Source organism: Parasteatoda tepidariorum, chromosome 10, assembly GCF_982258835.1.
Source record: "Parasteatoda tepidariorum strain Cologne lab strain chromosome 10, Ptep-v5.0, whole genome shotgun sequence".
Lineage (NCBI taxonomy): Eukaryota > Metazoa > Arthropoda > Arachnida > Araneae > Theridiidae > Parasteatoda > Parasteatoda tepidariorum.
In genome coordinates this window covers 32,731,492-32,743,833 of record NC_141764.1, presented here as the reverse complement: position 1 = coordinate 32,743,833, position 12,342 = coordinate 32,731,492, and the positions used below count along the sequence as shown (strand labels likewise).

Sequence of the window (12,342 nt, the reverse complement as noted above, 5' to 3'; positions counted from 1 at the left end):
ATTGATTCCTAAGACAGCTTATCTTTTAAATTTACTTTGAAAGTATCAATGATTGTTTATTTTAAAATTATAAAATTACATAATTGTGAAACAAAAAATATGAAAAAAATAATATTCCAGAGTAAAAGGGTATTAAAACTGTACTGATTTAGTTTAGTGTATCTTCAAAATTCCTTAAATTTAAAAATCTATAAGTAAAATTCAGAATAGATGATTTTTCTTACTAAATATTAAACAATGGCCAATAAATTATTAAAATAAATAGCTTGAAACAAGCCACGAAATCCAATTTAAAGCACTCAATCCTTTTGAAAAATCAAAACGGGTAAAAAAAAAAAATTTTTTATCAAATGAAGTAAATTTTGCTTTAGTTTTAAATAATGATTGTGGGTGATTGTGAGCCCAAGTCAAAATTCCGGAAAATTTCATGAGTAAAAAAAAAGAAGTTTAAGTTGAAAAATTAGAAAAAAATTTAAACAATGTTTTTTTCCTTTTTCTCAATATTTCTTAGTTTATTTTAAATATATTTAAAATTTTACACATACCTATGATGACCTGGAGAAGTAATTGAAATTTACAAATATGTCTTTCTTTCTTGAGTTTATGATTATAATAAGTATTTACTGGTAAAAAAATAAATATTAATCTTGAATGTAAGCTTATAAAGTATATCTCTGGCTCTCCCTTATAAACAAATAAAATACACTGTTTTTAAGTTCCACCTTTGTAAATTTGATTTCCGGAAACTTTTGTGATCGATGATTTTTTCGAAACGTCTGAACCTTCGATCTCCGGAAACTTCCGGATCACGGTTAGGGAAAAAAAACGGAAATCCGGATTTTTTTCCAGAGTACAATCAGCCCTGAATGAAGCACATTTGAGTAGATAAAGATAAGCATTTCAATATGTAATATCTAACATTTAAAAATACAAATAAAAATTTAAATAAAATAAAAATCAACATTTATTCCTTTTATTTATTCTAAAAAAAAGCTAAAAATTTGTAAAGACTTACCCTCCATCCCAATTCATAGGTGGGTCGTAACCAATTTGCATGTGCAGGTGAATAGCTGGCTATTAAATTAGCAACTTCATTCTTTTGACTAGTTTCAAATATAAAGCATTTGTGTGAGTCTGGTAGGGTTTTCAAAAGGTTTATGGTCACTAGGTCATCACTTGGATCAACCATCACAGATTCAACATCACAATATCTATAAGCATTCAAAATGCCTTTGTCTGATATATTGACCATCAATATTCCTTCAGCACTTACGCCTAGTAACAGCTTATGACCTTTAAAAAAGCTCAGTTTTAAAATCAAGTACTAAAATAAAAATTTTGATTTTTGTACATATTTAAAAAAAATTGAAAGAAGTGAAATAGAAATTGGTATTTAAATAAACATTTTAACAATAAACTTTAAATTCTTATTCCAATTTTCTTTTTAAAAAGTCATCAAGTCATCTTTTATTAATTAAACAATTTATCATAGCGTGCTATGGGAATTCACAGGGACAAAATAGGGCATTTTCATTTACTTATACAGAATTTTGTTATTGAAAATAATCAGTTTAAAAAGTAACAGCTTGCTGACTTTCTAAGGTAATTTATAATGTATCAAAATAAGACAAGAAAAAGTTCAATATAGCATAGATATATCTAAAGACACAAAAACTCCTTTCATCCTCTGGTGTGGAACTAGTGTCTTTAAATGTGTAGAACGACATACTTGCACACTTGCAGTTTCCTATTTTTCAATATTTTGGAATTTCCAAAAATGACACTTTAAGTGAAAAGTATTGTTATTGCATACGAATTTATGTACACAAGATAAATTGTATGACATGTTGTAAATGATAATGGTATTTGTTTTGCCTTTCAAAATTTATCAATCCAGAAATTAACCACATTCAAATATAATAACAAAATCATGATTCTTATTATAAAAAGTTATTTAATTTTGTATTTTGTATTTAAGGCAAATATTAAAAAAAGCACATTTATATATATAATAAAAAAGTTTATAGATTTATAGATTTTTAAAATAAGATTCTGCACTTTTTAAGTATACATTGTGCATTAACCAAACACTTCAATTAAACAAACACAAGATTTTAAAAAATCATTTCTCACAATATTAGTAATGCCAAAATCAGTTAGAATAAATATAAATTAAATAAAAGTTCACCATAAGATAAGTAGCCCTTGTAAGTAACTGGAAACAGGGTTGTTCCATATAATGGATACTGCATAACTACCGATAGATACCAAACTTTAGCCACAAGCTCAGATTTTCCACTGCCATAAATCTAGATTGAAAAAAAAATATTGCTTTACATCACTACATTTAAATAATTAATTATCAAGCTCAATACAAATGAAAACAAATAAGATTAGCTCAAAATTAAACATTTTTTTATTAAAGAAATAAAAAGATTATATTCAACAGAAAATAAAAATTTACAAATCACACTTTCAACAGAAATTTTGAAACAGAAAACTTACCTTTGAATTGGAATAGAACTTAAAAAATTAAATGAAAACTAATTATTCTTAGGAACTAATGATTGTTAATTTTTTATTGTTACAAAGAGATTTAATTATCAATATTATTTATTTATTTATTTTAAAAAAGCAAGATATTGTTCAAAAGAACAACAGAGTTATATAAGCTGTCCATGTCTTTTTGAGTGAATTCCGAGGAAATATAATTTCCTCAGAAATTTAAAGTTCAAGAACTTTTATTAGTAATATTTGAAATCCATTAGCAATATTTGAATGTAATGTTATAAAAAAATTATAACTTAAAACAACAAACTTCGTTAAAATAATGTCTTAATTGAAAATACATCAGAATTTTTCTTTTCATTAATATGAATAGCAGCATATATATTTTAAAGGTAAACAAAATGGTAGATAGGTTATGGTTTTAATGAAGGGGTAATAGTGAGACATAGTGAAAAACTCTGATAGGCTTAATAATGAGAAAGAAATAATAATTTATACATAATTTTAAAATAATAAGCAGGAAGTGAAACTCTTTCAAGAGGGAAATATATTTACTTTGTGAGCTTCAGATAAGTCAGGTATCCAATCAACATCCCTTCTTTTGTTTCTTATTCTGGTGCATAAGAAGTTACCAACTTCAGCATATCTAAAGAATTAAATGATAAATATTTATGAAGCGTTTTATATGGTTGATATTTAGCTTAGAAGAAATTTATAGTAACATTAAAAGTAATAATAATATAAAATACTTAAACAATTTATGAAAGCATATTTAGTTGAAGAATATGTAAGTTAAGGAGCAAAAAACAGCACAAACTTAAAATATTACATAATTTTAAACATAAATTGAGATAAACCTAATGATAAAGAGATAATAGATGTGATACAGGTAAAAGTTCAGCACAAAAATCAATGACATTAGTTAACCCACTCACGGTTCTGCACGTAAAGTCGTATTTTAACCAGCAGTTTATACCTCATAGCAAAACCGGTTTTTCTATGTTATTAGATAGAGAAATAGTGTATCGGGGAGAAACATTCTCCCAATCTTACCCTTTTGCTAAACCGTCAGTGGGATAAATCAACTTTTACAAATTGCACCTATAAAAAATTATTACAAAAATGTTGCATAGTTTTTAAAAAAATTATTATGTTTTATAAATAAAAAAATCACTTGAACTAATGTTTCATAATTCAGCACAAAAATCAAAGGTGACATTAGATCAAGAAAAAAAAGATTCAATGCAAACTCTTCCATGATAATTTAGAATATTTTATTACATTTCTATATAAGGTATATAATCCTAATAAAGTGATAACACGTTGATATTCCTGATTAAACTGCATAAATATTTAAACTGAAAGAAGTCAAGAAAAAGTCTGATTTTAAATAAATTAAAATATCAAACAAAAATGTGACTTATAATAGTTTTTGACTGCAATCTGCATTTTTAAAAATTAGGACCTAAATATTTCTTAAAAGATAATAAAATAATTAATCTACACTTAGTTGGTAAAACATATAAAAATAAATTTATTTACATCATTTATTTAAAATATTTTATCGAATACAAAAGTAATATTAATTTAAATCAATACACACAATGTAAGTTTCATATGCTCTTAAAAACTAATAGAAATACTATCCACAGTTGTGCCCAGTGAATTTAATTAACTTCCATGATTAATTAATTAAGTATATATATATAATCTATATATATATATATATATATATATAGTATCTGAATATCCTTTCCTTTAATTTTATTATTCAAATCGAAATGTTTTCTCACACTTTTAAAAGCCACATCCTGTTCTTAAATCTATTTTTAGCTCAAGTATGCATAAATTTAAATAATATTTTCCCCTTTAATCTTCGTGGAAATCACTTGACCTATTTCATAAACCAAAAGTAATTTCTAAGATTTCCCTCTTTTTCCTAAATAGAGACATTTAAGGATTTTACTTTGCAAGATTTTCCCTAACATATAACAGAAGAGCACAACTTTTCGTACACACTTTCATGTCTGCTCTGTCTAATAATTAATAAATAAATTTCGTACCCTCCTTCCCGGCCTATGACCTGTTTTAATCCTTCCACTCGGCAAGGACGTTATATATACATTTGGGTTTTTCCAGAAAATATCATTTATAAAATAAGTAATACATTAATGAATTTTCAAGAATGATGTATTCTATGCAACTAAACAATAAATCTCTTGATTAAATCTGACAGTTTCTAGGTCGTACAGTTAGCTCTAACAGGCCTTCATTGTACAGTTAGCTACTCAGCCTTACTCCCTTCCCGCTATTATATACAATTTATACACATATATTACCTTTCTACTTTTGCTTCTTGAGGTTCACCTAAAAGAACTTGAGCTTGTAGACCAGCTAACTGCAGCCCAACTCTTTCATTAATTGGATACTCATCAGCCTATAAAGTTGTGAAAATGAGGTACATATGAAAATATATACATCTTATAAAAAAAGAAAAAATATCAGATTTTAATGTAATTACCTTCACAACACCATGAACAGCTTGAGCAAATAGAAGATTAACTTCCACAGGATCCTGTGGGATCTCACGAGGATTTCGAAACAATCGCTTTTTAAATAAAAACCTGCATTCACCACCTCCTAAAGCCATACTAGGACCTCTTCGAGATAAGGTATTGTATTTACTGAAAGTTGCTGATGTTCTTTGGCAGCTACAAAATAAATTATATTTAGTAACATAAGAAAATGTTTCTTTATTCTAAATTAAAATGCATAAAAAAAATAAAAGGAACTTTACAATCTATAATTACAATTTAAAATAAAACACAGATAAAGCATCTACATACATTATCAGAAATTTTTTTTTAACACCATGTACTAGTGAATAATACAAAGAATAAATAACTGGTAATAAATTATATAAGAGCCAAGTGGAAGAATATATTAAGTCATACTTTCTATTTGCGAACTTAAGAGCACATCATGCTATGTATGAGTTGCAAATAATTTATTTACTAAGCCAATAATTATTTTTTTTCTTTCTAATAAACAATTTATTTGTAAACAATTTCTTGATATTTTCAATATTCTGAAAGAGATATTTTTAAATTGTCTGAAATATCCTAAAACATTTTCTTCTGCTCATGGGCCGGATTAAGCATACGTGGGGCCCAAGGCCATTCAAATTTTTGGGGCCCTTCGATCAAGTTGTTTTTCTCTTATATTTTTATTTATTCAAATATAAAAGTATTTATATATCTTTTCATTTAAGAAAGCATATTTAAAATTAAAATAATGTAATACTAAATTAAATTTTACTTTATTTTGTTTAAATTAGAACTAAAAAATAATCATAACATTTTGAAAATATTTTAATATAGATTTGAAATTGATTTTTTTTTTAAATCATTGTTTTTCTTAATTTTTGAAATTTATTTTCAAAAAATCCCTTTTAAGGGGGCCCTAATCATTGGGGGCCCCAGGCCATGGCCTAATGGGTAATACAGCACTGCTTCTGCTTATAATAAAGCACTCCAAGTATCATTACAAAATAGATAAATAAATAAAAAACATAATCCACAAGTGAAAGTTATAGTTTCAAGAAAAAATTGCAATATATAGTAGTATGTATAGTAATAATACATAGTATATAACTTACAATTCCCAATTAGAAATAATGTCTGCAAGGTATTCATATCCTTTAATAACATGTTCATACTCAGGAGTACTCTGCAAAATGAAAAATTTAAATATAAAATAAAATAGACTAAACTACATAATTACACCTTTAAAATTCAAAAAGTTGTTAATATAGAACATAAAAAGTTTTAAATATTTATACAGTAGGGAACCGATTATCCGGAACGATCGGGACCATCCCTATTCCGGATAACTGATTTTTCCGGTTTTCTGAATCGCTACAAAAAGCCGTTTTTTTATTGTTAAACCCAACTAAAAAAAATTTTTTTTGGGGAAATAATCTTAAAAAGAAGAAAAAATGATGAAGTAATACACTAACGATTATTTCCAAAATGATGGTAAGGTGAACATCTTTCAAAAAAGAAAGAAAAATCCTAAAATCTTATAAGGGAAAAAAAATTTTGTTTAAAAAATGGGTTCTGTACTGTAATATAATGAATAATACTAATTATCAACCTCATAGAGAGCCCAGCCATCTAAACTTCGCAATCCTGTTTTAATAGCTAGCTGTTGCATGGCATCCATTGCAGTATCTGAAGGCTGAACATCGATAGCTTTTGTTCGTCCATCCATGAAATAAAATCTGCAGACTAAGTTACCAAGATTTCGTACAGCCTATAAAAAAAATTTAATACATTGAGGATCAAAATGCAGGTCAAGATTTAAAATTAGGAAATTTTTTGTTCTTTTGATAAAGAACAACTGTTATGCTAAAGTAATATTTCAATAATTTTCTAGAAATATAATTGTGTTGTTGTACCCAGCTTTGAAGAATAGATTTTTTTGTTTGTTTAAATAAAATAGACTGTCCCAGGTTGCAATCAAAGGACAGACAATCACTCTTTGATAATGTTGCTTTCTTTGAGGGAAAAACAGCTACAAAAATAGGCTTATGTAACACATAAATAGTTTGCTTTTACGTTGGTGTCTATTTAAAGTTTTGATAAAGTACCTAATATTTTCTTAGTATATGGACGCTATACAGAAAATATAAACAATCTAAAAAGCAAGCAGCATTCATATTTAGAATAAATAATAACAGTTCCATCAGGAATTAAACAAAAACCGAACAATATGATATTTTTTTTAACTCAAAGTGAAAAATATTATTTAGCTATGGCTGATAAAAAACATGTACATAAATATTCCTCAATGAGTAATAAAAAGTTCATATAAAAAACTTAAAAACTTTAAAGCTAAATTTTCATTTTTTAAAATTTCTAATTACAATATATTGTAAAAAATGCATGTAATGTAAGAAACACAAATTAAAAATTTAAAAAAATATTCATATGAATTTTTATTTCTCAAAGTCATAAGTATCACATCAAAACACAGCAAAATCAGAATTGGCCAGAACTAACTTAAATTTCAGTTTAGATCATTTGAGGCGTAACACCAATATCCATTGTAGTTAAAATTACCTCAATTTTACGTAATTAAACTTTGCTATTTGATCTATGTCAAATGTTAACAGAAACATTCAATAATTTTGCAAAGGAAGAGTCAAAAACTTTTAACTGATTCACAAGGTGCACATATTTCAGTTATTATTCTGCCAGTATAACATAGTTATTATTTTATTGCTTGTTTTACATGAAATGAAAATATTTTCAAAGAGAAAAAAACCCTTAATTACAAAATCTTTCAAAATGTTAGTAAAACTAATTTCCAATGAGGAATTTCCAACCAAAAAGTTATTGGACGAAAATTAAATGAAACCCTCATGACTATTTTTTATTTTATAAATATCCGTTTCCTAATTTTTTGCATAATTAAATTTAATAGAACCTAATATTTATGAAAACATTTAAAATTCAAACATAATATTCACAATAAAGGTACTTGGTACGAATTTTTTTTTATAAAAGGGCAAAAGCAATAATGTTCCAAATTAAGTACTACATTATTGATAAACTTTCTTTTGATACTATAAAATTAGAATGTTTTTATTTAAAAAATGAAGTAGCAAAATGAACCTACAAAAACTATGAATAAATCATAATTAATCCACATACCCATAAGAACTAATATCAACAAAAATAATTTAAAATAATCAAACCATTTCATAGAAATATAATATCAAAAGAAAACTATTACTTACACTAATTTCTAAGGAAGATGGAGGCATTTTTCGAGGGGTAACTTTAGTGCTATGAATGTGATCTAAACACCACTGAGCATATCTTGCAATAGTATTATCTCCTCGAAGATTTTTCCTCAAAAAACTATTGTAATACTAAAGGGAAAAAAACTCATTTTTAAAAACATTATTTGTTAATAATATTAATTAAAAAAAACTTTGATAAGATATCAAGAATTATAGAAAATATGCCTTGATTTGATTCTGTGATTATACCTTGTTAAAAGTTTTACTCGGGTAAAAAGCCACCACACACAATGCCATCAAAAGCCAAGCTCGGATGGTAGATTCCCGGCAAGGGTTGTTAGTAGACTGGCGCACTAGTTGAACCAATATTTCATCTCTTAGTTCTTCTCGATCAATGCCATAGCCCACAATAGACTGAATAGCTTGAACTTCTGCTTCAGCTGCTTTATGGTCCCCACGAAGATAACGGCATACATCCTATAAAGAAGATGAACTTTACCATTGAAAAATATTTATATTGTTGCTATAGTTGGTTTATTGTTACTTTAATAGAATATGCCCAATAAAAAAAAACTTTTCAATATTAGTGAGAAATTTTCATGCATTGTGGTTATAGATTTTAATGTTTTAATAGTTTCTTTATTGTTGTTCTTCCAACATACACCCTTTCTAAAAAAAAAAAAAAAAAACATTTCAATACCATTAAAAAATATTCATACATAGCTGTTATAGTTTTTTTACTATTATAGTTTTCTTACTATTATAGTTTTCTTACTATTATAGTTTTCTTACTATTATAGTTTTTTTACAATGATAGTTTTTTATTGATGTAATAGTTTTTTTTATAATTGTTATAGCTTATCTATTGTTGTTATGGTTAGTTTTATTGTTGTTATTGATAGTTTATTGTTATCGTAACAGCATACATAATACAAATAAATAAAAAATTATTCATCAAGAAAAAAAAAGATAAACTCATTGTTGTTAAATATTTTTATTGTCATTAAAATGTTTCATTGTTGTTCTAATTTGTTCATTGATATTGCAAATATCATATATTAATATTCCATTAAAAAAAAAAAAAAAAAAAAAAACTTTCTAATAATAATGAAAAACAGGATTTTAATTGTCTGTTGTAGCTTTTTTTGTAAAATTAAGTTTTTTTTTCAGTATATGGTCAATGGATGTTTTTTATATAAATTTTGATGATTATTTGTAATTTCTATAACATTTATTTTTAAGAAAAATCAACTTAATAATAGTTGATATAAAAAACAATTCACAAGGTAAAGTTTAAAGTAAAATAATAAAAAAAAATTAAAAATTAAAACAAAGTTTCGAATAGAATGACTCAAAATTAAACTCTAAAAAGTAAAAGTAAAATTGACAACACACTGAATATTATATTAGTGATTAAAAATTACCTTGAAAATAGTACAAGAAAGTTGGATATTTTCAGGATCATACATATGTACATGAGAGGTGGGTATGGAGCTATTGCGAGTGAAAGTAACCATTTCATACTTGGGAATCATATCACCGGAAGACTTTCGCCTCCTGGTGAGAGTACGCATAACTGTTCCTCCGTGTTCCCTCATATGACAATTAAAATATTTCTCCGCAAACTCAATCATATCGAAATAGTTGTCATCTTCATCACCATTTACTTTTTCTTCGGCCTCCCTCTCAATTAGCCTCTTCTCAACACGCTGTTTTCGTCTAAAAACAATGGTATATGTAAATTATATAATCATAATAAATCATTGGTAATGTAGATAATACACTTTCAAACTAAAATATTATTTCAAATAAAATATTTTGGTCAAGAATTGAATAGAATTATAAACACTGAATTAAATAACACCATAGCATAAGACACATAACTTAGAAAACTTGCAATATTTGTTGCAACAGCAAAGAAAAAGGTTGAAGAAAGGAAAAGATGCAAAATTCTATCTATATCTATATATATACACATAAAATGTAAACATTATATATAAAATATGATTCATTAATTCAACATGACAAATAATTTTATTTGAAATATGTACTGTTTTTTTTTAATGAATGTTTTCTTGCCATATTTTAAAATACAAGATTATTAAATTAAAATCTTTAAAAAGGAGTGCATTAACATCTTGATCGATCAAAAACTTCTTTAATTTTAAATGTAAAAAATATTTTAAAAAAACTAATGAAAATAACTATAAAATCAATGATATTTGATATTTATCAAGCTATTAGATTATTGTAAAAAAAATAATTTTTTTCTTAGAATATACAAAATATTTTAAATTTTATTTAAATAATGTTTGAAATTATAAATTTGAAAAGAAAGATTTCAAAAAAAAAAAATTTCTTAAATAATTTTCTTTGAGTAAACATAAAAAGCAATATTATAGAAAAATAGTTATTTTAAAAAGAACATTTACATTGATTAAAATTACCTTTGAACACAGCTGAAAAGTTGTGTATTTATTCTAGATGAACTAATTAAGAGTCCATGAATTCTCTACTATTGTTAGTATTAAGGGGGAAATTGTAGCTAAAGAAAGTTTTAAAAAACATGTTGTACGTATAGTGTTTGGCCAGCGGATAAAGATAATGTGAGAGAGCTGATCAGTGATCATCCTGTTAAAAATTTAAAATTAATCAATGAGGAAAGGTTAAAGATCAAGGTACTCCATTTTAAATGTTATTATCAAAAGTATGATTGATCACATACTGGCAAAAAATAATGTCAGAAATTAATCTGTACGAATTTGGGCTTTAACATAGTGAGTATTGAAAATGTTTAATGAGTATAAAATAATCAAGTAATCAATTCATAGCAATTAATGACACATATTGCACAAAAAAAAATATCTAAAGCCTTTCTACTTTTGATTTTCAAACAAAAGTTTATATTTGCTGTATTGTAAAATGAGTCTTTTTGAGTTGTAACCTAATTTTCTTTTCAACTCATGAAAATGTGGTACACTGAGTTTACTTTTGCAGGTCCCATTTTGAATATCTAAAATTGTTTTTTTTTTCCAATGGCTGCCTGGGGAGTGATCTACGTCATACAGGCAGTTGAAGGGCAGATTTGTTGGCCACTTTTCCAGGGGCACCATATTAAGTGGGTCAACGTTGATCCCAGAGTAAGGACAGATAGCACAAAAAATGAAAGAACATCCATGTCTTGCCCAGGATTCGAAATCAGAACCCTTCTGATGCAAGGCCAGTTCCCTGAGCCCTACACAGGCTGGTTGGCTAAAATTGTTATTTTAAATATTCAAAAATAATGCATTCAATTTTGTTTTATATTCACAATCAGATTCTACTGAGTTAGATAATAAATGCTACAAGTTATACTTTTTCCCCCCAAAACCAAATGAAGTAAACATTGTAAGATAAAAAGTTGGAACATTCTTATTAATAATTGTCTAATAATAGATTAGAGATTTTAATAAAATTTAAAAAAACCAAGTGTAGTAAAATTTGAAATTTTTTTAAACAGTTGCTTTAGAAACTAAATTTTTGAATTTCTAAATTTCATCTCATTTCCTGAGCTTTAAAATTTTAAACAATTATTTAAAGTGGTAAACTAAAAGCAATTATTTGAAGTTTAATTATTCAAAGTTAATTCATTAAATGAATCATCTCAAGAAACTTGTGCAAAGAGAGAGCATGCTTGATAATGTAAAAAAAAAACTTCATTTGCTTCAAAAATTATAAAGGTGGAAAAAGTCAACATGTTTTGAATGCTCAAAAGTGCCCACTCTAAAGTCTCCCTAGTTTTGTTTTGTTTGTTGCCTCCCTTGTTTTGTTTATATTTTTTGTTTTAATATTTTTTCATAATTCCATATTTGACCATTTCCACATTTGGTGCAAAGGCTGATGGAAGAGGCTTTGATGGTCCCTTCTAAAAGTTCTCTTCAACACAAAGTCTATGGAAATAATTCCATGTCTACTTGGAGGTTTCACTGAATTATGTTTTAATTACCTATTATATCAAGACCATTTGAGGCATGATACAAAGAATT

General features: G+C 26.1%; 1 protein-coding gene across 4 annotated transcripts in view; it reads right to left on the bottom strand.

Annotated features, from left to right (window-relative positions):
• Nucleotides 1-12,342, bottom strand: part of Myo81F (unconventional myosin 81F) — a 207,695-nt gene that overhangs the window by 26,669 nt on the left and 168,684 nt on the right. For all 4 annotated transcript variants that reach the window (XM_087153356.1, XM_087153359.1, XM_087153357.1 and 1 more), the window contains 10 exons: nt 9,742-10,036; nt 8,567-8,794; nt 8,312-8,446; nt 6,664-6,822; nt 6,167-6,237; nt 5,030-5,219; nt 4,848-4,945; nt 3,064-3,154; nt 2,189-2,309; nt 1,016-1,293 (listed from right to left, as the gene is read on the bottom strand). In XM_087153356.1, the coding sequence (XP_087009482.1) occupies nt 1,016-1,293; nt 2,189-2,309; nt 3,064-3,154; nt 4,848-4,945; nt 5,030-5,219; nt 6,167-6,237; nt 6,664-6,822; nt 8,312-8,446; nt 8,567-8,794; nt 9,742-10,036 (1,666 nt within the window). The remainder of the gene's footprint in view (nt 1-1,015; nt 1,294-2,188; nt 2,310-3,063; nt 3,155-4,847; nt 4,946-5,029; nt 5,220-6,166; nt 6,238-6,663; nt 6,823-8,311; nt 8,447-8,566; nt 8,795-9,741; nt 10,037-12,342) is intronic.